The 27,529-nt window shown below is 41.8% G+C and overlaps 1 protein-coding gene across 1 annotated transcript; it reads left to right on the plus strand.

Annotated features, from left to right (window-relative positions):
• Positions 1-6,642: 6,642 nt before the first annotated feature.
• Positions 6,643-27,418, plus strand: ST8SIA3 (ST8 alpha-N-acetyl-neuraminide alpha-2,8-sialyltransferase 3). Its single transcript, XM_001510475.4, has 4 exons — positions 6,643-7,085; positions 8,729-8,851; positions 15,138-15,695; positions 18,663-27,418. The coding sequence occupies exons 1-4, from the start codon at positions 6,907-6,909 to the stop codon at positions 18,943-18,945; spliced, it is 1,143 nt and encodes a 380-aa protein (XP_001510525.1). The 5' UTR covers positions 6,643-6,906; the 3' UTR covers positions 18,946-27,418.
• The last annotated feature ends 111 nt before the right edge of the window (positions 27,419-27,529 follow it).

A 27,529-nucleotide genomic window follows, 5' to 3' on the forward strand; every position in this document is an offset into this window, starting at 1 on the left:
AATATGTCATGCTTCTTCTCTTTGCTGAGACCTCCTTGCTCCTGGTCTCCCAGTCTCAATTACATAGGGTTTAGCATGCTGTTCCTCTACTTTCATGAGGACTTTCCACTGCCTACAGTCCCAGAGCTTCCTGCTGTAAGCAAGAACAAAACTGATTGATACCTGCCTTCAAGACTTGGGTGTTCCGCCAACATCTCAGATTAAACATGTCTACAACTGAACTCCTTATCTTCCCACCCAAACCCTGTCCTTCCCCTGTCTTTCCAACACTATAGGCAACACCACTATCCTCCCTGTCTCACAAGTCCATAATCTCAGTATTGTCCTCAATCCATCTCTCTCATTCCACCAACATATTCCATCTGTTACCAAATCATGTTGTTTCTATCTTCACAACATTACTAAAACCCACCCTTTCCTCTCCATCCAGTCTGCTACCACGTTGACCCAAGCACTTATCCTACCCTGACTGACTTACTTCATCTGCCTCCTCTCTGATCTCTAGGCCTTATGTCTCTCCCCACTCGAATCCATATTTCATTCTGCTGCATGGATCATCTATTCACAACAATGTTCAGTCTATGTCTCCCCACTCCTTAAGAACCTACAATGGCTGCCCATCCATCTCTGCAACAAACAAAAACATTGGCTTTAAAGCATTCAATCAGCTCTCCTCACCTCACTGATCTCCTACTACAGTCCAGTCTGCACATTCCACTCGCATGATGCCAATTTACTCCCTGTGTCCTGATCTCATCTATCTCACTGCTGACCCCTTTCCCAAATCCTCCCCCTAGCCTGGAATTCCCTTCCAATCCACATGAATGAATAAATAAATGAATGAATAGTAACAGCAGCAGCAGCTTTTGAGTGGCCTATGTTTTGGTGCACTGTCCTAGACATTGGGCACTATAAATTAATAAAGTGACACCTTCTCTGCCCACATGGAACTTTAATGGGGAAGATGAGACACATAAAAATATTTACAACTAAAGTAGAAAATAAATAATCTCAGGAGGAGTAGCCAAACTCACATTTTCCCGTCAACCACCAGGAGTTCCTGTGAAGGACTGGATTTGCTCTGCAGAGAAACTGGGAACATGCAGGCAAGTCAGTGTCCACGTGCACTGATCTAGGCAGTTTCCACAGCCATGGAAGGGCCCAAGTTGGGGGAGGGGGGGGGGAGGGCAGAGCTACTCATAGATTCCTGAGTGATGAATAGAAACATAGAAGCTTTTGCTCCTCAAATCTTTCTCCCTTTCCCTCCTCCTCCTCCTCCCGCCTCTTCCCTCTCCCTCCCTCTCAAGAGCATAGACTATAAGCTCCTTCTGGTTGGGGACCATGCTATTAACTCTGTTATAATGTACTCTCCCAAACATTAGTACACAGTCAGCGCTCAATAAGTACCATTGATTGATTAGAAAAACTGGCATTGATTTCCCAGTATTAGTCTCTGAGTTAGTCCTGTTCTTGAGTTCTACAAACTTTAGTTCTCCAGAGTTCCTTTCCAAGTCCAAGCAGTCTCTGTCCAAAAGAGGCCATTCAGCCTTCTTAAAATTCTTTCCCTTTCTTGGCTGGTGGAGTTTGATACTTTTGGCATAGAGAGTATCCTCCCTAAAATACTTTTGACAAGACTCTCTCTAATCTTGGGAAGCCCCGTTGTGTATAAGCAATGCACTAAAGACTCCTCATCTGGGGTTAGTATTTGAAGCCAGAAATCTCCGAAATAGAAACACTACTTAATTGGGAGAAAAGAAAATCAGCTTAATATGAATCTTTCATTTTCACAGTATTTCTATTCTGGAAGCTGTATAAACTATCAGAAATTTAATGCCTTCACTAAGATGTTTTGCTAATTTCACTCAGGTGTTTTTATTCCAATACTAAAATAGTAATAGTAAAAAAAAAACCAAACCCTAGAATTATTTCTATGTACAAAGCAGTGATAGTAGTAGTAGTAGTTGTAATAATAACAATGGTGTTTGTTAAGCACTTACTATGTGTCAAGCACTGTTCTCAGCGCTGGGGTAGATACAATCTAATCAAGTTGGACATAGTCCCTGTCCCACATGGGGCTCACAGTCTTAATCCCCATTTTACAGATGAGGTAACTGAGGCCGAGAGAAATCAAGTAATTTATCCAAGGTCACGCAGCTGACGAGTAGTGGAGCTGGAATACTACTACTAATAGTAATACTATTAATAGTAATATTAGTAATAGTAATATTACTATTAGTAGTAGTGATAATCATAGTAGTAACATTTTATAGAGCCCCCCACTTAGGGTGGTGCACAGTACCAGGTGTTTGGGAGATACAGAAAAACCAAGTGACAAATTGGTTGCCTACCAGGAGTTTACACTTTAGCACTACAAACAACTAGTGAAGAGCAACCTACAACGAACCTAAAATTAAGTTAGAATTGGAGTTTTAACTTGCTTTCATGGCTATACTCAAATGCTGCATTGCAGCATCCCCTAAATCAAGGATAATTTTGCATATGCATATTCAATGCAACAAAGGTACGTCTTTGTTAAAGCATATGAATGATTTAAATCTGAACGTGAATAATATTCTTCAAGTGGTTTCTCTATATGAAATATCTTGGCTCTCCAAAATGAATCCCACATTTGAAAAAGAAGTTCCACCTGAGAGCCGGAGATTTTAACACAATAGAGCGTGATTGCTCTTTGCAGTCATTTCTTGAAACTGTATCCCAAAGTAATTAGACAAGTTTTTGATATATTTTATTTTCCCAGGAAATAATAACAGCCGATTTGAAAGTTCTTACATTTTTATTTTGTTGAAACATTTAAAGCTATCAAGCTCATTTGCTGAAGATTTTCTGAATGGCCTATCCAGTCAAAATGTATTTTCCAAAACATATTCCAAAATGTATTTTCCTCCCTTTTTCGTATTTTGTATCTGCCAACCATAATTTACCTTTAGAGCATTCTGTGAGCTATACTTCCTTAACGGAACCGAGGACTGCCAAGTTTCTCTGACTACACTTGTACGACAAATGCTAAGAGATGGCATGATCCAATGCAGCAGACTCTCCATATGCCAAAGGGCCTTCAAATTCATGTTATTATTATATATGGTACACTTAGTTCTCCTGATCCACTAGGGGTGTGTTTTGGGATAAGCCTGACTTACAGAGTACTCACTCTGTAGCCAAGGCTGTACCCATGCTTACAATAATGTCTCCCATCATCAAAACCCATTGTATCCAGAAAGACACACATCAGAACTTCTTGCTTCTTATTCTATACAAAATGCAAAGCAAACTAATGGGTTTTCACAGAATGGACTGTATTTAGAGCCTGGGCTTTGGAGTCAGAGGTCATGGGTTCGACTCCCAGCTCTGCCACTTGTCAGCTGTGTGACTGTGGGCAAGTCACTTCACTTCTCTGTGCCTCAGTTACCTCATCTGTAAAATGGGGATTAGCTGTGAGCCTCAGGTGGGACAACCTGATTACCCTGTATCTTCCCCAGCGCTTAGAACAGTGCTCTGCACATAGTAAGAGCTTAATAAAATACCAACATCATTATTATTATTATTATTAGGCACTTTCTAAATGCCAAGCACTGTGGTAAGCCCTAGGGTAGATGCAATATAATCAGATGGGACATAGTCCCTGTCCCACAAATAATTCACAGTCTATCTTTTCATGGGAATACCTGGAGCAAAACTGCTAGTAATAATAATGATAATATTTTATCATATATATAGTCATTCAATCGTATTTACTGAGTGCTTACTGTGTGCAGAGCACACACACGTATATATTAATGTGTATATATATATATGTGTGTGTGTATTTATATGTGTATATATATATATATATATATCAGGCACTGTGCTATGCTCTGAGGTAGATGCAAGACACTATCCCTGTCCCAGGACAACTCACAAAGTAAGATGGAGGGAGGAGAGGTATTTTTTCCCATTTTACAGTTGAGAATACTGAGGTACAGAGGAGTTAATTGACTCGCCTGAAGCCCTACAGTCAACGGTGGATAGTGCTCAGGTCTCCTGGGTAGTTTCATTAGTAGACATGAACCCTACCCTCAAAGAGTTTACAGTCTACTAGGGATAGTTTATAAAGTGCTGTCATTGAATTTAGTATTTTTTCATTAATAGAATGGTTGAGACCCCGGGTCTGAGAAAGTACCCTAGCCACTCTAGTAGCTGCCAGCAATTACCCTTCACTGAAATGTAATGAGGTTTACTCTTCATAGGTGTTATTGTACAATCCATTATGATCTGTTTCAGACTAGGGTTAGCAACAGACGGCAAGCAGAATTCACTGAGGACCTAGTCTCATATTTCTTGCTTACTTGTTCCGATACCTTCCACATTCTCGTGCATCTGTTTCTTCATCTGAAGAATGAGAGTCATCACGCTGAAAGCTCCTTGAAATTTTCCGATGAAAGCGGTAAGTAGGGGCAAAGTCTCATTATAAACATCCACGGTCTGAGTGAGTCATAACATGCAGCTTAAATAATTACCCAGAGACATTTTTATGTGGGAAGCTGAAATAGCATTTCCTAAACCTCACAACCATCTACAAGGAAAATACCCCATATAAACACTTCATATACATCCGATACAGGCTGAACCGCTCCAAAGGCACACATAAATCCTGGTGAGCTCACACGATTTATTGTTCCTTTTCATTTCATCAATTTACCCAGAATGTTCCTGTTCAAAATCGGCACAACTCTACACTAAAGGGCCACATGCAAATAGTAGGTTCTGATGTAAGACTTGCCTCAGTGACTCACTTAGTGAAAGAATTTGGCCTAAGGTGGTAAATAAAATGGGGTTATTTGCACTAGTTGATCTTAGTGCACCTCTCTATGCCAACATGTTAGAGGCTATCAAGAATGAAAAATCACCCTCTGGAAACAATCTGGAATACTATACATTCAGCAAGGTCCATTAAGCAAGAGTCTTAACCTGAAGCACAGATTTTCTTGGCTGGCTTTATGTGAAGATGACCTTTAAGGGCATATTCTCAGCTCAGGGTACAGTAGATGCACCCACCCATCACATTCTGTCATCTGTGCCTCTGGACGATTTTAGATATACATATGTGGGCCCATTACTTTGATCTCCACACTATTACTGTAGTCCCTAACACTTGAAACTTCGGGTAAAGTTTATTCAGTCATCAACAGGAATGTACTAACTGCCTTTTCTATGCACGGCATTACGCTAAAGTGCTAGCACGTCAATCAGTCGATAGATCGATTGAATTTATTGAGTGCTTACTGCGTGCAGAGCACCGTACGAAGCGCTTGGGAGAGTACAATTAACGGAGTTGGTAGTCATGTCCCCTGCCCACGGGGAGCATGGCAATGTTCTTTCAACTAGATAGTTTTGTGTTGGGCATTTAATGTCGACGGTAGGAGGCTAAAGAACAGATGGGTGCAGAGTGAGACGGATTGTGATGGAATGGCTGAAGATATACATGAATAGGGATTAATATATGTACATACTGTGTCTATATATACATGATATGCATATATGAATATGAATGAATATCTCTATATATTCATATCGAGATATGAAGAAGAAAGTGCTAGGTAAGAGGGAGTGAATATCAAGGGATGTGTCTGGGTTTTGGACGGTGAAAATGCTATTTGTAGGATAAAGGTGGGGTTGGCCTTAAAGGCTGAGAGAGGAGAGAAAAGGAGAGGTTTGAGGAATAGAGAAGAGAGAGCGTGAGAGTATAAAGGTAAGAAATTTGCATGTAATTTTAGGGTATGGAAGGAGGGTAAGGTGGGTGGGAACCAGAAGCTGCCATGGGTTTGGGCAATCGATGGGGCATTCTTGGACTTCTACAGGAATGGAATATGAACGCAGGAGGGTATCTTGGGTGAATCTTTCTCTGTGGACTTTTGGTGCGGATGGCAGTCTGGGATGCCCTTTCGCGGGGAACATGACTGGGCAGTGGGGAGGAAGGATATGTGTGGGTATGTTTGATGTGTGTCGGGTTGTAGGTGTGTAGGTTAAGTGGGGATGTGGGGATGGGAGTGCTGGTGAGCAGTGAAGCTCTAGGTACATATCTACCATCCTGTTATCACCAGTAAGAGAAGTGCCCAGCTGGTGTTCATCCTCTAAGGCAGCAAATCCTGTGATTTATCTCTCTCTTCCAGGATATATTTATAAAGTTACGAATGGTCCATTAAACTAAGTTTGGGTGTTTGTCTCCCCGCACTCACTCCCCCCCTCCCCGCCCCGCCCCCCGCACACAGACACACACAAAAACACACGCACGCACACACACACACACACACACCCCAACCCGCATATTCCTCTCTCCCTCCCCCCACCTCCCATCCCCACGAGGTAGAGGAGTCAGCTAGGCATTGCCGAATTCCCCTCCCCCACCCCCACCCCAGGTTATTTGGGAGATTAGAGTTCATTAATTAAATCCAGGGCCGAGATCGAAGTGTAACATTATTCCAATCACATTTATCTTGCAGCGCGGCGGAGAGGGGCGGCCTCCCGGCTGGGTCTTCGTTGCGGTGGAGAACGAGGGGGCATCCGAGCAGAGACGTTGTCACGCAACCAGCTGCCATTTCCACACCGCAGCTCCCACCCTCCATTTTATGGGGTATTTTTTTGTAATTTTATTTTGATTTTCGATTTTTTTTGAATTCTGCACTGTCCCCGCTCATCCCCTGGCCGGGGGTCCGGACTCTCTCCTCCCTCCCCATCGAGCACCCAGGACCCACCGCCCGATCTCCCTCCCTTCCCCTCGCCCCTCGCCCCTCGCCCACGGATCCCAGCCTCTCCCACCCCCTGCCCACCCTCCCATCCTCCAGCCAGCCCAGCTGCACGCAATTCCATGGACCGGGTTCTTGGGTTCCACTGACTGGAGGCCACCCAGGGATGAGAAATTGCAAAATGGTCCGGGTCGCGAGTGTGCTGGGGCTGGTCATGCTCAGCGTCGCCCTGCTGATTTTATCCCTCATCAGTTACGTCTCCCTGAAAAAGGATAATATTTTCACCACTCCCAAGTACGCCAGCGCGGGGGTGCCTAGGATGTATATGTTCCATACGGGATTTAGGTAAGTGCCTTTATTTCTCTAAATCCAACCTCCCCACCACCCCCAACCGGGTCTCTCTCTCCTCGATGCGTTTTATTGTTATTGTGGGTGAGGGAGGAAGGCCGGGGGGAAGGGGCTGGGGGCGTCAGAGGGGAGGTGGGGGATGCATCCAATGCAGGGAGGCATTTTTGCATCTCGGAGCTGCACGAATCCTTTACGGTGGCTGCAAAACCCGAGACTTCCCCAATCCTAAAAATCCCGGGCGGTTCTAACCGTTTGGCTCTAAAGGCGTCCCTTGGATCGCCCCCACCTCGGGTCCTTAAAACCATTAGGGAAAGAGAGATAGCGGGATGGGGGCGGGGGGATGGGAGGGGATGGGATGGCTGAGTTTGAGATCAGAAAGGATGTCAGGGTCAGGGCCGGCCCAGGCCACTTCCCAGCTAATCTACAAAGGACGATGGCGCAGGCGCCCTGCTCCCCCAAAATGATGGGGTGCCAGGTGGCCCGGGGTGTCTCCCCCGCCCCAGGTTATTCCTCTGACCCCTCCCAGTAGTAGCCCCCTCCCCGCCCCCTCTCCCCTGGAAACCTGGCCCGAGGCGAGCAGAGGAGAGAGCATCCCCCGCCCCCTCCCCTCCAGGCTGCATCCCAGCTGGACGCCCCCTCCCCGGAGGAGAACTCCAAGCTGCAGCCCAGCTGGACGCCCCTTTCCACTCCACCCTCCCCGCAACCCCGGAGGAGGCGACTCCCTAAGCCCCTTTGGCTTCGCCTTTTTGGTCTGTTTGGGAAATGGGTCTCTAGCCCAAGCAGGCCCGGTGTGTGGGTTGCGGGGTGAGGGGTGGGCGATAGGTGGGAAGGAAGAGGGAGAAGAGGTGGGAGGAGGGATCCAAGTCCTAAAGCAACAAAACCCCAAGCCTGCCGAGGCAGGCACTGGTCACTAGGTGCGGGTCCTGGGGGGGATGGGGAGGGGGGGACCCAGCCCTGACCCTGGCCTTCCTCAATCGGACACTGGACACCCCGCTTTCAGGCCCGAAAGCCCAGGACCGTGATGACATGGGCAGGTTGTGCTGTCGGAGGCGAGAGAGGTCTGGAAGGCAGCTGCTGAGGCCTGGGGAGTAAGGTTTGGGAAGGAGAGGGTTAAAGGGAACATCTACACTTCAACACCCTCACTCCCCTACACACAGACACACACAGACACACACACACACGCCCCTGCCATCCCCCCCCCCACTGTCCTTTTCCCTCAAAGCAATTCACCCAGCCCCAGGAGTATCGAGCTGGCCCAGATTTCTCCGCCTGGAGTTTTTTTGCCGTCCGCTGTCCTCAGTGCTGAATCTTTGAATTTCCATCCCTAGGTGTTTGCTCCCTCCACTCGCTCCACTTGCCATCCCGCCCCCCGCCCCCCGTTCCAATCCCCTCCTGTGCCTGACGGCCATTTTATGATTTTTCCAGGACGATAATCGAAAAGAGCGTATTTGTTCCGCTCAGATGTTATTCCGAACCCGCCGCGAGCCAAACGGGAGACGTGACTGGGCCAGCGGGATATAGGTTTTTGTTTTGCAAATTACGCCTAACAGCTCCGCTAAACTTTAATGGTTTCCGCTCCAAAAACGGAGGCGAGGCACGTTCGTTCGGGTACTCACGCTCACGTCCGTGCTTATTTCCAGGCCGCAGTTTGCCCTGAAGTTTCTGGACCCTTCGTTTGTGCCCATCACAAATTCTCTGACCCAGGAACTCCAAGACAAACCTTCCAAATGGACTTTTAACAGGACAGCGTTTCTACATCAAAGGTAGGAGGGGGAGAACAGTAATTCCAGAGACCCAGAGAATCCCCAAATCGTTCTCCCCACCCCCCTGCTTTAGGAGTGCGTTTCTTGTGTCTTCTGGTTGTGATCCAACAGACCGGTCCTGAATTCGAATTAAAAGTGCCTTTAAAACTATTAACATGTGACTATTTAAAATAGACACTCCAAAAGAACCCTCCATCATCAGATATCAACGGGTCGTACGTAACGTTTAAAATTAGTTTACTCTCCGTTGGAAAATGTTGCTGAGAAGTTTCCAAATTAATATGTTGTTGTCTCACCGGATTCCACACAAGTTACTTTGCGGTTGGTCTACGTCAAGGGGACAGAGTGGCCACTGGAAAAGAAATAGGAAAATTTCGTATGCAGATTCCACCTGCTTTTTAATGATCTCGGGGTCTTCAGACAAGTAACTAGTATTTTTGTTAAGTTCATTTGGCTATCAAAATACACTTGTTAGAGACAATCAGTAGTTCAGGGACAAACCTCCTGACTGGTCCTGGAATCCATATGATTGACGGCTCTTGTCTGAGTTGGCCGAGGGCCCACCCTTCCAGTAGGGTCATGCCCCAACTGTCTGCTGGCCCAGACTCTGGGCCTACCTTTGGGCCCGAAGTGTAGCCATGGGTTGGGGACATAAGGTGTTGGGTACTAAAACCAGAAATCTTCCCATTCAGTCAAGGTGGCAATCTGGTATTTGTTAAGCGCTTACTATGTGCAGAGCACTGTTCTAAGCACTGGGGTATTCAGGGTAATCAGGTTGTCCCACGTGAGGCTCACAGTCGTAATCCCCATTTTACAGATGAGGTAACTGAAGCACAGAGAAGTTAAGTGACTTGCCCACAGTCACACAGTTGACAAGCGGCAGAGGCAGGATTCGAACCCATGACCTCGGACTCCCAAGTGCGTGTTCTTTCCACTGAGCCACGCTGCTTCTCTGGTGACAGAAGCTAAGGGGAAAGAAAATGCCTTATTTTCCAAAGTACTGGTAGATCAAAAATCTTCTTTTAATTTTCCCGACATCTCTGTGAGGTAGGGACAAGTCAGTGATTTTACAGATCGGGAAGGTGAAGCCCAGAGTGGTTAAGTCGCTGAAGCAGCATGGCTCAGTGGAAAGAGCCTGGGCTTGGGAGTCAGAGGTCATGGGTTCGAATGCCAGCTCTGCCACTTGCCAGCTGTGTGACTGTGGGCAAGTCACTTAACTTCTCCGTGCCTCAGTTCCCTCATCTGTAAAATGGGGATTAAGACTGTGAGCCTCACGTGGGACAACCTGATTACCCTGTATACTCCAGCGCTTAGAACAGTGTTCTGCACATAGTGAGCACTTAACAAATACCAACATTATTGAGTTGTCCAAGGTAACACAGCGGATCAGTCACATGGCTGGGAAAAGGATTTGACTTCTTGTCTCCTTGTTCCATGCTCTTTCCACCAGACTACACTAGTAGACCACACTGTCTAGGATACACAAAACAGTGTCTTCCACTAGACCACCACATTGTGGTCTGTCTCCCTCACTGAGAGTTGCACTTACGCAGACCAGACCCACACCAGATCCAGACCCATACATTTGGCATCAAGCTCTGGCTTCCTCTAAATGTGATTATAACTAAAAACCGCAAAATTAAACTAGTACTAATACCAGTTCCTAAGGACGGTACCACCAGTGATTGACAAAGCAATAATGGGCCAAAACATAATTTATTTGTCAGGATATAATTACTTCAAATGAGTGTAGCCAAAGTACTATATAATAATCAAAGCGTTTCAAAGTCATGCTATCTCCTGTTCCATAGCTACAGAAACGGAGGGACAGAGAGATAAAGGAGATTTGCTTAGGGCCATAGTATATGCACACCAATCAAGACAAACATGTTTGTGGGGGGCAGTTTTTTTTTAATTGAAAATGCTATTTTGCCATGTTTCTATGGAAGATAAGTCTAATGCTCAGCAATTATAGCAAGAGAACAAAGCTCAAACCAAGCCCTGCCATCCTTAGAAACCTGACATAATGGGTGGGTTCTACCATCTGGTAGATAGCATTTACTGGCAACTTTTATTGCCAGTCTTATGCCTCTCTATATCACCAGCCTGGAATCCCAGAGGCACCAATCCTCAGAGACCAAAAAGGCTGGCAGCAGGGGAAGGGAGGGTTTTGGGGACTGCCAGCTTCTTTGGGCAACAGATTGCCAAATGACTGTTTCCACCCACTCAGCCTAATGTTTTCCAGCCCTTCTGGCTGAATTTCACCAGAAAGAAACTAGCTATCAAAACTTCTCTGATGGGCTGAAAATCACCCTTCTGACATTAAGAACCATGTCGGACTTATTAACCTTCCTGCTCTTCTACTTGGTTACAGAAAACTTGAAGAAAAGTTCATCTTTTTTACTCTAATGAAATTCATTTGTTCTATAGCATATATTCAAAGACAATGATGTTCAGAACGCAGTACTGGGTGTTTGGGCACTAGCCAGCTATTGAAAGACTGATTTGCTATTCATAGTTGTAGTTGCAAATCAACTTGGGAGGACGGAAAAGCATTCAGTTGAGGTTGAGCAGATTTTTTTTTGGTTTTTTTTTCATGCCTTACATTGGCTCAAGGTCTGAATAATAATAATAATAATGGTATTTGTTAAGTTCCTACCTTTCTATGTGCCAGGCACTGTACTAAGCGTTGGGAAATTGGCAGCTCTTACCCCATGGTTCCAGACTTTCCTGTTCTTGGGGCTAGGCTTCCTGGACCTTCAAGACAGTTCTGAATCCTTTACGTGACAGGACTGAGATGGGTAAAAGGTCAAAGTGTTTTTTTAGTTTTTCAGACCAATGGGCTGCCTTGGAGCTCTGAGTCAGATTAATGGATGATAGTCCAAAAACATTAGTCTTATTTTAATACTAATTTGGAGTATTTATTAGATTTTTCCTTTGTGAATTCAATCTTAAAAGGGCTAGTTCCTCTAGAAATTTTCCTTTCAGAAATGGCCCTGCCCCAAGCAAGCACTAGCATGTTATAATGGTAATTTGGAGTCAAAGGATCTATTTTGGCCTCAGTTATCTTACCATTTATATGAAGGTTTTTATTGGGTCTGAAATATCCAGATAATTCAAGTGAATAGACTTTTTTTAACCTCAACTATCTGGATAATATACTAGTGAACACCTGACATGTATCTTCATAGCTCAAAGTGAAGTAGATTGGGCAATTTTCCACTTCATTCGATCAAAGTAGACAGCCAAACCAAATCATTCAAAGGCCCAGTCTGCATGGGGCAGATGAATTTTTGAAAGGAGTTTTCAAGTGGAAAAATCCATTTTTGACCTAAGTCATCACCGGGTAAACAACTAGCCTTTTGCAGGAAGCTAATATTAGGAGAGCCAACTCTGTTCAGACTTTACAGCTACATAACTGAATTCTAACTCAGAGCATACACCAAGAACTCTGACTTCAACAGATCCACCAGTCTTACAGATGGCATCATGGGCTTTTCCACACACTTTCCTGACCCTTTACACTGGTGTTGCCCTAGGGACTCAAGAGCCAACCCTGAATTGTATTCAGTCCCATCCCTGGGGTGCTGTAATTCAGGTGAAAGGGTGAGACTAATCACTAAGATTAGAAGAAATCAATTCAATTTCTAATCCATCAATGATTTTTACTGAGCACTTACTGTGTGCAGAGCACTCTACTAAATGTTTGGGAGAGAACAATAGAGTAAGTAGACATGATCCCTGCCCTCAGGGAGTGTTCAGTTTAGTAGATGCTCCATCTACTACTGATGCTTCTATTCTTTTGTCCAGTGAAGAAAGTCAGGGTGCTTTCCCAAATTGGGACTTTTGTAGAAGCTAAGAATGGAAAATGGAAAATCCTTAGAAATCCTTAATGGATAAGAACAGAAGAATCAGCATTCCTAAACAACTGCTGTCAATCAGACAAAACCCAGGTCAGTCAGGAGTTAGGTCCAGGGAATCTTTCTCACCCCTTGCCAACAATAACAACAACAACAACAACAAAAAACCCGAAAAATTTATTTCAGATTTGCCTTGCTAAATTGCAGCAACAAGCTCTGAGAAGTTACAAGGGGGTATATTCAAGAAGCATGTAGATTCTGTAAGTTTTTTGGTTTTATTTTTGTTTTTAACGAGAAAGAAATTTTGCCCTGAGCAGACTTGACCAAATCATTTATTATTTAAATGATAATTTTAGCTATCAACAGCAAAGTGACAAAATAATTATCAAATCTACAACTCACTTTGTCCTCTGTAGACAACCCATTAACAAAACCTAGGTCTTCAGCCTTTCTGCCCTGTGCTTAGCCATCTGAGACACATTCCTTCTCTTTGCTAGTAGAATTATTGAAGTGCTAAGTGGAATGTGAGCCATCTAGTGTGCTCATTAGAGGCATGTACATCTATTTTAAAGTGTTGTTTAGGAAAGAGTTCCTTGTTGTTTAGCATCTGTGGAGCCATAGCACTTTTTATAAACTTATAAACAGATTCACTACCTCATTGAAAACAGTGCAGCAAATTTGATTCTTTTTACTAATAGAAAGTTAAGCATGCACACCAGTGAGATGATTATATCTCAAATTGATATGTATATTTATTTATGTAGATATATATATATGTTTTAAAGTTGGAAATTAACCCCAACTAGAATAATTTCATCAGAGGCTATATGCTCTGGATCATTCAGTTCCCCCAAGTCTAATATGATTTAAAGTTTCGAGACCTCTTCAACAAAACAAACAAAAAACCCACACCTTCCCCTGAAATACAAATAATTGAGACCATTGAGTAATTGAGAGGCTGAAATTGTTTTATAGTATAATACAATCAAAAATATTTCTAAGTTAGGCAATCATTTGTATTTATTGAGCACTTATTGCTTCCAGGGCATTGTACTAAGTGCTTGGGAGAGTACAACCCAATAATATGACACATTCCCTGCCCACAGTGAGCTTACAGTCTGGAGTGGAAGACTGATCAAGAAACACTTTGCTGTTATTTAATCAACTATCATTCATTATGGAGATATCTGAGAAAACTCGATTTTTACAGCTAGAGCTAATTTTTGATTGGTTTGATTTTGATTCACATCCTAAATCGGATTTTAATTCAAGTAGATTGCATACTTTCGACTCTGGCACAGTGAATTAGGTATTCATGTGTAACAACATTTACTCCTTCAAATTTCTTTCCAGAAAATCCATGATGAGAAATATAAAAGATATTAAAAATCACAGCATACCTTTCCTTTCGCCAGCTTTGGTTTTTCTATCTTGTGAATAATGTGGTGGGTCCAGGAGCATTTAACAAAATCAAATCTGATGATTAATGGTGGTAGTAGCCAATACTTAGTTTCACCTCATGTAATGTTTGAGCTAAAGAGGGTAGGGATTTAAGGTAATTGACACTGTTGAATATTTGGTACCCTGAGTACCATTTTGCTATTGATCTATTGAACATTTGGAGCAAGAATTTGCCCCAAGTTCACCAAGTAGATAAATAGTAGTTCAAAACTCACTCTTGCTTTACATAGATACTTACATATTTTCCTCTTTAGAGAAGGGTACATTTTTGAGACCTCTAGACTTCTTCAAATAAGCTTTGTTTGCCTACGGGAAGTTAGTTAAATATTCTGTTTCATTACTCGGGGCCTTTTAATGAGGCTATCAGGCTCCTTCCTATTAAATATTCAACTACACTATGGCTATTACCATTTTAATATTTTAATAATTCTAAGCCACTCATATCTATTTGGCAACATTTTTGTACAATGGATATTTAAATATTACTCATGTACTGCAATCCAAATGTAAGCAAACAAATCAGAATTACAAACTACCAACTGCCTACTGAAATTGACTAAAGCCACCAAGACTTTTCTTTGCAGTCTCCTGATGATGGGGATCTGTGTTGTTCTTGCAATCATTTTGGGGCACAGACTGGATTTTGGAAACCATCATATTGGCAACATCCATTTACCCCTTCCAAATAAGTAACTGGTGAATGGCATCCACAATTAGGCAATTGCAACGTGATGTTGTTCATGCCAGGAGAGAGATCCCCTACATTTGACCCAAAGACTCTATCTAGGGGCTATTCTAAAAATCTGGTAATATTCCTAAAACCAGAACTGTTATAAATGTGTATTACTTTATTGATACATCTTTGCTTATATTATTTTCTGAATGAAATAGAAGCTTACAAAAATCAGATGGAAAAATCAATATCTGTGAACGGGATGCATTTAATGAATTTTCTTTTATTTTAGGCAAGAAATTCTTCAGCATGTCGATGTAATAAAAAATTTTTCTTTGACCAAGAATAGTGTTCGGATTGGACAACTGATGCACTATGATTATTCCAGCCATAAATATGTTTTCTCTATTAGCAATAACTTCCGATCGCTGCTTCCAGATGTATCACCTATTATGAATAAGCATTATAATATCTGTGCCGTGGTTGGAAATAGTGGGATCCTTACAGGGAGTCAGTGTGGACAAGAAATAGATAAATCCGATTTTGTTTTTCGTTGCAATTTTGCTCCCACCGAGGCTTTCCAAAAGGATGTTGGAAAGAAAACCAACCTTACCACCTTCAACCCCAGCATCCTGGAAAAGTATTACAACAATCTTTTGACCATTCAGGACCGTAACAACTTTTTCCTCAGTTTAAAAAAGCTCGATGGGGCCATTCTCTGGATCCCTGCTTTTTTCTTCCACACTTCAACAACTGTAACCAGGACCTTAGTTGACTTTTTTGTTGAGCACAGAGGGCAGTTAAAGGTCCAGTTGGCTTGGCCTGGAAATATAATGCAACACGTCAACAGGTGTGTATATCTTGCTGCATTTCACTCCTCCAAACCCAGTTGTCAAAATAATAGTTGGATACTTTGTTCAAAATTAGTCCATGTTTTTAAAGGGTTTATGCAATAGTTTAACAGCTAATATTTGACAATCTGTTGTAAGGGGAGACAGGCGTCACTGGGGTTATTGGAAGCCACTGATAACCAAAACTTCCACTTTGATCAGTAGTTTCACCATCCTCTCCTACCAAACCTTTCATCACAGCTTTTGACAAATAATAACATGGGCAGTTTGAGCCTCACCTCCACTCTTTTTCTCTGCCCTTCCTCTGGTGGGGATGCTAATGAGCAGAGGGAGGTCCACGTGATGAACAGAAGGTTGAACCAGTGGCTTGAATAAATGCAGACACTGGCTAAACAACCTCTGTATAGTTGGATGGCTGTAAATGCATGTGGAAAACATGCTGGCTCTCTTCCCTATCTGGGTCACTATTTTCCCACAATGGGAAATACAAACTGTCCTTGAGGTAAGAGTACAATTTGCCCATGAACCTGGAGCAGAGAGGCCATAGTTGGGGGATTCTGAGATTATGTCATAGCAGTGCTATTTTATTTTTCCCCTGCTTCCACCTGTCCAGGGATAGAGTCCTGCATGTGAGCCCATCTGAAGCTGGAGAATGTCATTTAGGGGTGAGGCCAGGTTGGGAGGAGGGAGGAGCCCATCAGTACCTACCCCAGGCCTTCCTTGGGGTGTGCTAGATAGTGTCCCTGAAACCTTTGCTCAGGACTTTTTTTGTGTACATAAAAGACTGCTCTTTGGAACTGTGCTGTTGGAAGCCTTGGCTTCAGGCCATGTTTCTCCCTCCTTGGGTCCTACAAAGGAGCGTGTCATACCTTGCAAAGCTCGAAGAGAAGAGCTCAACATATTAAAATGCACTCTCGGCCAAGTTTGGGCGTTCATTTCAATATATCCAGCACTAATCTATATACATTCATAGCACTGATAACATTAGGCAGTGAATTCTTTCTGACTCTTCACTGCTCCCAGCCATGCAACGATGGCTATCTAGACCTCAAAGAGTTTACGCTCCTCTGCCTATACAAAGGGCCTGGGAAAAGTGAATCCATTCATTCATTCAATAGTATTTATTGAGCGCTTACTATGTGCAGAGCACTGTACTAAGCACTTGGGATGAGATCTTTGGGTAATTCTTGAATCAGTGAAATCTAATCAATGGAAAGAGACCAAATAGATAATTGCAAAAACAAAGAATTGCTTCCCCTGAATTATCCAGATAATTCATTCAGTTTCCCACATAGCTGAACTTGGGTAAATCCAATCTAAGATCTCCTGTCAGAACCAGAGAACAGTTTCCTCCTGTGTCAGGGTCGGCTGAATAAAACAAGCAAGGGGAAATGTCAAATATAACAAAGTTGAGGAATTTGGGGTTTCATTAGACCAGGAGAGAGATCAGTTCTCACCTCTATTCCCCTGGCAGCCTTCAAATCAGAGGACTGTTGAGCTGAACAATGAAGGCTTTGAGATTGTGGTTGAAATTTTGATTTTCATCTTTCATCATCATCAACATCAACGAGTGCCTACTATGTGCAGAGCAATATCCCAAGTATTTGGGGAAAATATTTGAAAAGTAAAACGCAGCTTTATGGTATTCAGTACAGCAGTGGTTTAAGAAAACACGCCTTTAGATACACTCTTCACTGCCCCAAGTCTTCTTCCTGTCTTTAAAGGTATCCGCCATTGGAAGAGAATCAAGTAAGATGGTCTAGCAAAGATTGAGAAGGAATTTGGTCTAATTTAAATTTGGGCTGTTTTTCAGAAAGAATTCTGTAACACAGTCATGAATAAAAATACAAAATTTTCTCCTTCAAATGTCTGAGATTCCTAAAGGCTTTTCTTACTAACCCATTTGCTGTCCTGTGGAGAACAGCTGAAATAGCTCAAGAATTATTGTCAGCTCCGAATCAGGAGGGTGGGGGAGAAGATCTATTGAACGATCCATCAGTGGCATTTATTGAGTATTTACTGTGTGCAGAGCACTGTGTTAAACACTTGGGAGGGTACAATACATCAAAGTCGGTGGATGCAATCCCTGCCCATGTGGAGTTTACAGTATTAATCTCCATCTTTGCCCTCTCAACACAGCCACCATCACTCCTCTCCCCACTTCCATTTTCTAGCAGATTTTTAAGAGATTAGAGAGGCCGTGAAAGAGGTTGGAAGCGACAACCATCTGAATTCTGGATGTCTATGCATTTGAGAAGCAGTGTGGCCTAGTGGAAAGAGCACGGGTCTGGGAGATGGAGGACCTGGATTCTAATCCTGGCTCTGACACTGACCTGCTGTGTGACCTTGGGCAAGTCATTTAACTTTTCTGTGCCACAGTTTCTTTCTTTATAAAATAGGGATTCAATACCTGTTCCACCTCCCACTTAGACTGTGAGCCCTGTGAGGGATAGGGACTGTGTCCAACCCCATTATTTTGCATCTACCCCAAGGTTTAGGTCAGTGCATGGCACATAATAAGTGCTTAACAAATACCATTATCATTAACATTATCATCATTTCCAGGCTTGAGAAAGGTGTTGGGAGGGAGAGAAAATGAGGGCTGCTCTGAGGAGGTCTTTTGAACCCCCCAAGTCTTGACTGTCTGTAGCTTAAAGCAGGCCAAAATCCCCCTAAGATTACTATGCACTTGTGTATACTTATTTATGATACGCTGACTGTGTTTCACAGTGTCCCCTAATTTTCCCCCACTGATTAAACTGTACCTACCAAGCCAAACATCACCCATGAATGAAAGACCAGGGCACTGGGGATCCAACAAGAGTTTCAGAACACATCCTGTCCTTGACAAACCGTGGCCCTTACCTGAATAAATAGCCAACTTTACCTAACTAAATCCTGTTTCCCTGTCAGATAGTCATGTGAAGTGTTGGCCTCTGAATCAGCATGTGCTTATTATTCCACAGGTACTGGAAAAACAAGCATTTGTCACCTAAACGTCTGAGCACAGGTATTCTAATGTACACCCTTGCTTCTGCAATATGCGAAGAGATCCACTTGTATGGATTTTGGCCATTTGGATTTGATCCCAACACAAGGGAAGACCTGCCGTACCATTACTATGACAAAAAAGGAACAAAATTTACAACCAAGTGGCAGGAGTCCCATCAGCTGCCTGCAGAGTTTCAGCTGCTCTACAAAATGCACGGGGAAGGACTTATTAAACTGACTTTGTCACATTGTGCCTAAGAACTTCAAACTTGAAGTGCCAAATGATTGTTAAAAGTGCCCAAAACCAAATTGAATATCCTTCAAAAATATATCCCTAAAATGTTTACTAAAGTATTTTCCACAGTATAAAGATGCTCTTTTATCACCCTTCCCACTGCTTTTCAAGGGTTTTCAGCATATTTAGCAATGCAGAAATGTTTAGCCAACAAGAGCTAGACGTTTTGAGCAGCAAGAAACTTTGTGAGTAATGAAAGTTTGCATTTATAGATATACTCCTTCTAGAAAATATGTTTTAAAATATTTTCACATCAATTTTCATACTATATTAAATGCTTCCCATTTTAGCATTCCACACTGATGAGAACCGGAACTGCTAGTTTAAAATGTTTTGCTCAAACGACAGTGTCGGTTGCTTTTAGTGAGAGTCCTATTAATCATATTACCTAGTGTAAATTGGGGGAGTACAATAGAATTTCAGTTTACTGTCATACTCAAACTTTTTGAAATGGAAATGAAAAGAAAAGTTCATATATTCCATTCCTGCTTTTTGTTTCGTTTTGTTTTATTTTCTGGGATGAGTTTTACATTATGTTGGGCATCTGATTTAATTGGTTGTACAGAAGTGGGTCGATGCATTCACGGTATAGGGAAACTTGCATGTTCCCATCCAGAGCCATTTCCAATGGCTAGATCAAGAAGCATCAAGATTGGATGTTATAGTATTTTCATATCCATGGGGAAGAGGATCCTGGGAAGGAGCACTTCTCTCCATCATGTCAATCAACCCAAGCATTTTGGAAGCCTTGGCAGTAGCTTTAGGAATTTGGGCCATTTGGAGGGAGCTATAAGGGTCTTCAGCTATCCCTTCTTTCAGAGCCACTTGGCAGAGAAAATGTCCTCTGGAAGTAGGCCCTCTCAGCGGACAACTCCCCCATGTGTTTGCCGGGCCACAGAGAGTCTGTGCCAAAGCTTCAGAAATGACAGCGAGTGGGGAGAGATCTATGAGGTGATCTGGTGGGTCCCAGAGGGCTGAAGCAGATTCAATGCCTAGACTAGTTTGGTTTCCCCTGCATCCAGTGATGGCGTCTCCATTCTCCTGTTCCATGACTGTTTGTTTGCCTAGGACGTGAAGGCTCTGGATTCTCTCTCCTTACCCTGCAGGTCAGGTCTGCACATTCAGGCCAAAGTAGGGTTTTGGTTTGAATACCTGGATGTTAGACCTAGCCTCAGGAAATGCCTTTTTCATAAGTCTAAAAACCATAAATCTCTACCACTTCTGATCCCTGGTTTCTAACTGCACAGCACTTTGTACTGCCAGTCAAGCCAATAGGCTGGCCAAGTGGAGGTTAAATTTTAATACGATCTTTCTTTTTTTCTTTCGGAATGCCAATCAAGTACATTTAGAATATGTGTGGGTAAGACAGCTTGCTATTTTCCAGAAATCACATCTAGATGACTTGCAATGTTACAAATATCATTAAAAAATAATTGCTGGAGTTGGGTAATCAATTTGCTACTTCTCATCAGCATGTAGAACTATGTCTAAAAATAAGCAGAGTACAACAATGAAATTCCCTCTGCTGATGCCAACCCCCAACACTGCCGTATATTTGCTTTTAGGGGCAGGGAGCTTTTTCCGAATGTCACAAGAAATCAGTGCTGATTAGGATAGACTCCAGAAATTAACACTTGAAAATCTCCCAGGCATAATTCTGTCTTAAGTCAGGTCAATGAGCTGGAGAAAATTATTATCCTTATCTTTTTGACATGGGGAGAGCTGGATTAAACTGCCTGGATGCAGAAAGAAGAGACATGAATGAAAGTTTCAGGATGAGCAACTCCAAATCTCTTGCATGCACATGGAGAGTAGAGAGGGTTTCTTCCAATTGTTTTGTACATTTTGGGTGCCACTGCCCAAAGAACACTCAAACTGATGCTTTGCCTAATGAGAGATAAACTTCTGTTTACCTCTTTGGAAGCTCAGACCGAAGGAGCTTCTCAGATGTATTTCCTGCAAAATTGAATCACCCAGAAACTGTAAACCATGCCTTTAAGAATGATAAATGGGATTAGAAACAGCACCAAATTCAATTTATGACTGCACCATGAAAGGGTATTTAAATCTGATTTTAAATGGATGCCCCCTTTTAAAAAAGGACATGTTCAGATAGAAATTGAAAATCTCGTCTCAGTCGTTCCTCTCTGCCTCACCTGAGGCTAAACTATTTGAAGAGGATCTCTATTCTCCTAACCTGATTTTACTTTTCAAATTCATATTTGTAGCTGGAGATGCTGATAGAATGGCCTGGGGATTAGAGAATTGTAAGGCCAGAGGGACCACATGAGATCATCAAGTACATTTCCTTTCCTGCAGGTAGGATTGCCCTCAAAGCATCTGCAAATGATAGGTGTCTCACTTTTCTTAAAAAAAATCGGAGAAGATTCCCCAACCTTCCTCGATTACTTATTTCCAGGACTCACAATGCTTCTGACTAGGAAGTCTAACCCAAATCCTTCCTACTGTAATTTTGTCCTAATGCCAGCAGAAACAGAGGAAAGGTTTTCATCATCTCTCACATGCTATTGCTCTATTTAATTGAAAACGGATTTAAATCCGACTTTTCTCCTATATAAAGCAGCCCAGACATTAGAACTCCCCCCTCATTGGATCACAGATGTTGAGTGAGATCCTCCCACCTAACCATCCAGCTCGAACATCTGGACCAGTTTGGGGATACAGTCTAAAGAATCCCCTTAAAAAAAACCCAAAAAACTATCATTGGTGATTAAAAGTAACTTGTCTCCTCACCCTTTTTGTCTTCCTTACTCTCCTCATCTTCCTCTCCTTCTATAGCAAAGTTGAATGCTCAAAAATCTAAAAGAATAGTATTTGAACCAAGTCCAGGAAGTTCAGCTACTCTTAGGTGTATCAGTCTGATTTCTGATAGGGGCTGCACCCAGGCAGGAAGGAAGAAGCAAATCGTCTCAGGCACAGATCACTTTATAGCAGCTGCAAGGTGGAATAGCATTTCAATTGCCTTTGAGACAGGCAGTCCCTGGGTACCCTCTTGGCTGACACAAAGATGCTGCCCAGACCTGAGGCACTGGGAGATGGGAGTATAGCGAATAAACCCTTAGCCACTAAAAGAAGGTGGACAAAGTGGGATGGGGAGGAGAGGAGGGGAGGGAGCAGCAGGGAGAGTCTTGCCTGCCGTCCCGGGGGCATTTGAAACCCAAAATGTAAAGAATGGGGAAAAATTGCAACAGCAGAGTGACTGTGAAGCCAAAGTCTTCACTATGAAGTCCGTTCCATTTGTATTTTGATAGATTTCCAAGAGAATGTCCTGTACTATGTCCTGTACTTGTGGGATTGTTGTGTTTATCTCTGCTTGCTATGGAGAGTTAACCCCTTCAGAATTTATCACCGAGAAGAAATAAAATATTTTTAGGAGACTCACGATAATGATCCCGACCCACAGTTTTATAGGTACTCAACTACATTCAATTTTATGTGAAATGAGTCAATTGAATTAAGACCAGGGGATAATAAATAGGCCAGTTACTAATAGTTCATAGGTGAAAGCCAGCCTCTTTCCTATTATCTATTCATTCTCATATAGGATAATTCTTTTAAAAATAAATACACATACTTGAAGACTGAACATTTTAAGCTTAGCTATACTCTGAAGTTCATGCATGAATTTTCAACCAGTGCCTCTCTTGAGCAAGAAATAATTTGTGTCAACACCATCCCTACAGGTTATAATTCATAACACACTTATTTTTGCATAATATATTCAATTAAGTATTGTAACAAATAAGCATGACCATGAATGAATGTTCTTCAATTTTATCACTTATTGATCTTAAACAGAGACTTTTAGGCATGGAACACTACAAAAATTGTCATATTGTATTTTATTTTGTTTTGATTTCTTCTTATTAAAGCTATTTATGTTAAAGTAAGTGTTGTTCCCCACCAAAAACACCTATCCCCAGGTGATAGATTTTTGCAATGGAGTCAAATCATGATGAATTCATCACAAAATAAAATTCTTGAAGCAGAGATTACATCACAAATCAAGGGTTATGGACAGTGGCTGATTTCTGCATCAGCCACTTAGGCTCACACTTTTCTGTGCATTAATTCCCAAAAATCTGGCTCACCTTTCTGCTCTTCAAACTTTTTTTCCTGCTCCCTTGCCCCATTCATTTCGATACTCCCTCACCTCTCACATGCTCTCAAATGAGGTGTCTGGAAGCAAAACTGGAAGTACATGCTCTGAGCCTACTGAGAATTGTACAATGAGAGAAGACAGATAGCTAAGGGGTCGCTGGCCCTAAGAGTGTCAAATTCCTTAATCGGCTCCTGCTTAAGAATTAGAGTCAATCAGTGATCTGTAGACAAGTCAGTTGGCAGGCATCTACATTCAAACTACCCATAAAATTATAAAATTGAGGTTTTAGACACATATCTAATATTACAGACAAAAAAAGCAACAAAAAACAAAGCCAAAAACCCTCAACATTTGAAAAATTAAGATAATTTAAGAAAAAGTGCATTTGCATATGAATTATCCGGAAAATGTACAGGTGTAGACATAACTTAATTTTTTTTTACCAACATGTCAAGAGAAAAGATGCTTTTCTGGAAAATCTGTGCTATTTTGTATTCTCTAGCATATTCCATCCATTGCCTTGTAAGAACTACAACCTCCAAACACTATTTACAATATTTAATGAAATTTCAAGTTATCTATGGGTGGTAGATATGAGGAAACATTTTATAAATGGGGAAACCAAGGCACAGAGGAGTTTATGGTCCAGACTTAATTTGCAGATCTGTCAGAATTTGAAATGAGGTCTGGGAGACCTAGCACCTCTTTTGCCTCTATGCCTTATGGTTCTGAAGTAGAAAGCTCTTCAGACAAAACTCTTTACTCTCTGAGAGGAGGATTCAGGAAGTTAATACAAAAAGACAATCACTTTTAAATCATGTGTTCTTATTGTTCATGGTGGCTCCATTGTGAAAGCCTCTAGTATTGACACCATTCATAAACCTCATTTCAAAGTGCATTCCTTTCTGGGTCCTCTTCCTCATACTAAATTTGGCTGAATTCTCTGGATATTTCAGGAAGTTACCTTTTCTAGTGAGAAATATCCACATAATTCAGAGAAAATTGTGCTTACGGAGATACATTTGCCACATTTAGGGAGATAGTTCTGTTGGTTGATTCAAGGCTTTATTATGCTCTTTTTTCCCTGAGTTGCGGGTTCAATGAAGGGTCTAACTGCTTTATAGTGCATGGATACTCTTCTTTTTCAAGTCTCTCAGAAGCAACAAGACACATTTTAGAGAGGAACTGGGTTGCAGTCATTCCTCTCTGAAGTCCCTCCCCTCTGATTTTTCATTCCTTAGAAAAATAAAGGGGCTTCAGGGCTTTCCTATTTAAATGCCTGAAAAATTGCTCTTCTCCATTAATGAAAACTTATCCAAGGAATTGGAGCTTGTGTTGTATGGGACTGGGACTCCAAAAATTCCTCAGATGTATCTCATCAAGACTAAACTCTGAGGAATGCTGAAGTGTACTGGTCAACTCTCTTGGGAGATTTCCAGTCACTTGGTTTTAATCCACAAGCCTGACCTTCCTTCTGGAATCACCAGTTTTACTGCCAATTTGCAGCCCAAATCTGGTACTGCTGCAGAAATGAAAAGCCACAAAGAACCATTTTCAGGTGGTTCTTGCTTCACCTGCAGTGATTTTCTAACTTTTCTACACTCTTCTCTGAATTGTTTTCCCCCAGAGCAAGGGGGAAACCTAGAAAATAAAAAAAGAACTTGCATGTTCTCTGGGCTATTTCTGTCAGAGCAGCACTATCTCCAACTATAAACAACAAAAAAATCTTTCTGTTGGGCTTTTTTTCACCTCTGTAGGGACACCCTACAATAAACTCAGACCCCCGCACCTGATTCTACTCAGCTGGCTACAACTGACCTTCAGAGGAACTCCTTCAGGGGAAGAAATATAAAAGATTTTCTGGGTAGGAGAGGTGGGCATTGAGATAGACCATGTAGAGTGATGCCATTCACTCCTTCACCTTTAGATAAAACAAGCAGTAGACTTCTCCTTATGACCCACTGCTCTATTTGAATCCAGACCTACAGGTCTCTCCATTCTGACTTATTCTACACTCCTATGATAGTGCAGATATGACCTGAGGGAAGTAGTATTGGAAATCTGAGCCTCAATTCCCTACCTAGGGATTGGAGATCAGTTACTCTGGCCATCCCAATTGAAAGGAATTTGGGACATAAACTGATGACAAGTTTTCAAATTAAAAGGTCTCAAGTGAGAGTCATTTTTAGGCAGCTTAAAACTGACCAATTAACACTCATGAAGGGTGATCCTGGAAAACCATCTTGTTTACTGAGTCACATAAGTGACTGTGGGCTTCTCATTCTGTATATATTAAAGGACACATTCTGCCTTTGGTGGCTTCAGAGGGATGTGGTCAGGTGTCTCATGGAGTCAAATTTGACCCCTAGGAAGCTCATTCTCATTGAGGCAGAATTCCAAACACCCCATTTCACCATCCAAAATCTGTTTTTACTGTTTATGAGAGTATATTGGTTTTCTGTAAATACGTTTTTTAGATTGTAATAGCTAGCTTTGAATTTAAATTGGACTTTTCCAAAACACATCACCTTGTTTTATTTAAAAGACAAGGTTCTGTCTTTGTTCGCAATCTAGGAAAAATAATTACAACAATCCTCTGAGAGCCAATCTTCCTACCAGTCACCAAAAATGAGTTTTGTTCCTCTCAAATGAATGTCATACTTTTTTGAAAATGAGCCTAGGACATGATTTACTGTCCTTTTAGTACTGTCAGCAAATTGTGTGTGGTACAAATGCTAAATAAGCCTTCACTCTCCCCTCTTTGCCCTAACCATAGAAGAGACTGGTCCAAGACTGTGAAGCCCAGGCACACCTTTGTAATAACCAAATGCAGAACAGAGCCAGTCTCCAGATGCAAGACACTTACCACAGGAAACACTCTCTGCCATCTACTAGAACCTAACTCTATGCCATAGTTTATATGGAAAAACAGGCTAGTTCTTATTTATCTGCCAAGAACTGAGGTTTAAAGGCAAGGGAAGCTATGTATCCTGTTTAACAGATGGGGTTTTATGATCCAATCACTGAGTCCCAAATAATATATTACAATGCCTTTAGGATATGGGGTAAAGAACTCTGGGTATTCTAATAGCAGCAAGAAACCACTTAATGGATGGGAGAATTGGCCTGAGCTTATTGAATCCCAGAATATCTAAGCTTTGGTGACATTGGTGTTTGTCAGTGTCCTTGACGTCTCCTGTGAGGTTCACTGTACTTCTTCAGTTCCTATGCCGAAAACTTCAAAAGGGCAAAATAGTTGTAGAGAAGAAAGCCACATTATTGGTTTGCTCAATGGATATTACTCCATGTTGCCCCTAAGAATGTGGTACCGATTTCTTTTTGCATCTGGTTATAATGCTATCCAAGCTCAGAAGGAACATTGAAATGAGACAGTATGTTGTGTCCATTTTTTTTCTATTGCCAAATAGAAGCATGTGTCTCCTCTAATCTGACAGGCCTTATTTCAAACGTGTAAAAGTGAAATTCTGAGTTCAAATGTGCAACTATTCATTCCTTTGATATGACAATCCATAAGTTAAGACAAATTTAAGACAATCCATAATAAGACAAAAAACAATAGAACTTTTAGGTGTTAACCTTTTCATACTCAATCTGTGTTTTACCTTATCATCTTGGGTATTCTTTTGAAGAATGCTATTCTTATGAGACATTAAGAACCAAGTAACTATAGTTCTTCTGTATTCCTTTTTAAAAGTTTAGAATACTGATGAATCAAAAGGCAAATGTTTGAAAATTAGGGAATGGAGGCTGCAAAAGACATGACTAAGGAATGCTTCTTTATCCTTATAACCATTCATCTCAATGTTTGGTGTAACTGAAAATAAAATTCTACACTGGCAATACATTTTTTTTTTCTAAAATGCATTTCTTTGTAACTGTGTGCTTTAATTTTTAAACAGTAAATGTACATTAAGGATCAGAATCTCATCTCAGGTGAATGGCGTGCCAAACTGTACCTGGAAAGGGTACTGAGAGCACAACGGAAGTGATTTTTTTAAGGAGCAATGCGGGAAAAGTAGATCAAAGGCCCGAGGTGGTACCTTGGCCTGGGCAACATAACCTACATGTAAATATTGAATCATTTTGGTGAACAATGAATAGATTTCTTTTGTAGAGGTAACTGCATATTTATCGTGACTGTAGTTTGTGAAGAAAAACAATGATTCATTTCGAATCTCTCAAAAATGTTATTGTTCAGTGTGAATGTGCCTGCAACATTGAATCATGTGCCAAAACACAATATTGAATGCATTGTTTTTAAATAAAATGTTTTAATGTGCATTGGAAATCTGTAAAATGGAATGGTGTCTTTTTTTCCTGAAGTGCTTCTATTCTGTTTTAATGAAGAGACTATTTCTCAGTGTTTCTTTTTCTCAGAAATCTTTTTTAAAAGAAGCCAAAAC

Source organism: Ornithorhynchus anatinus, chromosome 3, assembly GCF_004115215.2.
Source record: "Ornithorhynchus anatinus isolate Pmale09 chromosome 3, mOrnAna1.pri.v4, whole genome shotgun sequence".
Lineage (NCBI taxonomy): Eukaryota > Metazoa > Chordata > Mammalia > Monotremata > Ornithorhynchidae > Ornithorhynchus > Ornithorhynchus anatinus.

What these genes read in the sequence shown, in the direction of transcription:
- ST8SIA3 (XM_001510475.4), top strand. Translation starts at nt 6,907, where the DNA reads ATGAGAAATTGCAAAATGGTCCGGGTCGCGAGTGTGCTGGGGCTGGTC. An exon ending in ATGTTCCATACGGGATTTAG is followed by an intron (nt 7,086 to 8,728) that starts GTAAGTGCCTTT and finishes GCTTATTTCCAG; the next exon opens with GCCGCAGTTTGCCCTGAAGT. An exon ending in ATAATGCAACACGTCAACAG is followed by an intron (nt 15,696 to 18,662) that starts GTGTGTATATCT and finishes ATTATTCCACAG; the next exon opens with GTACTGGAAAAACAAGCATT.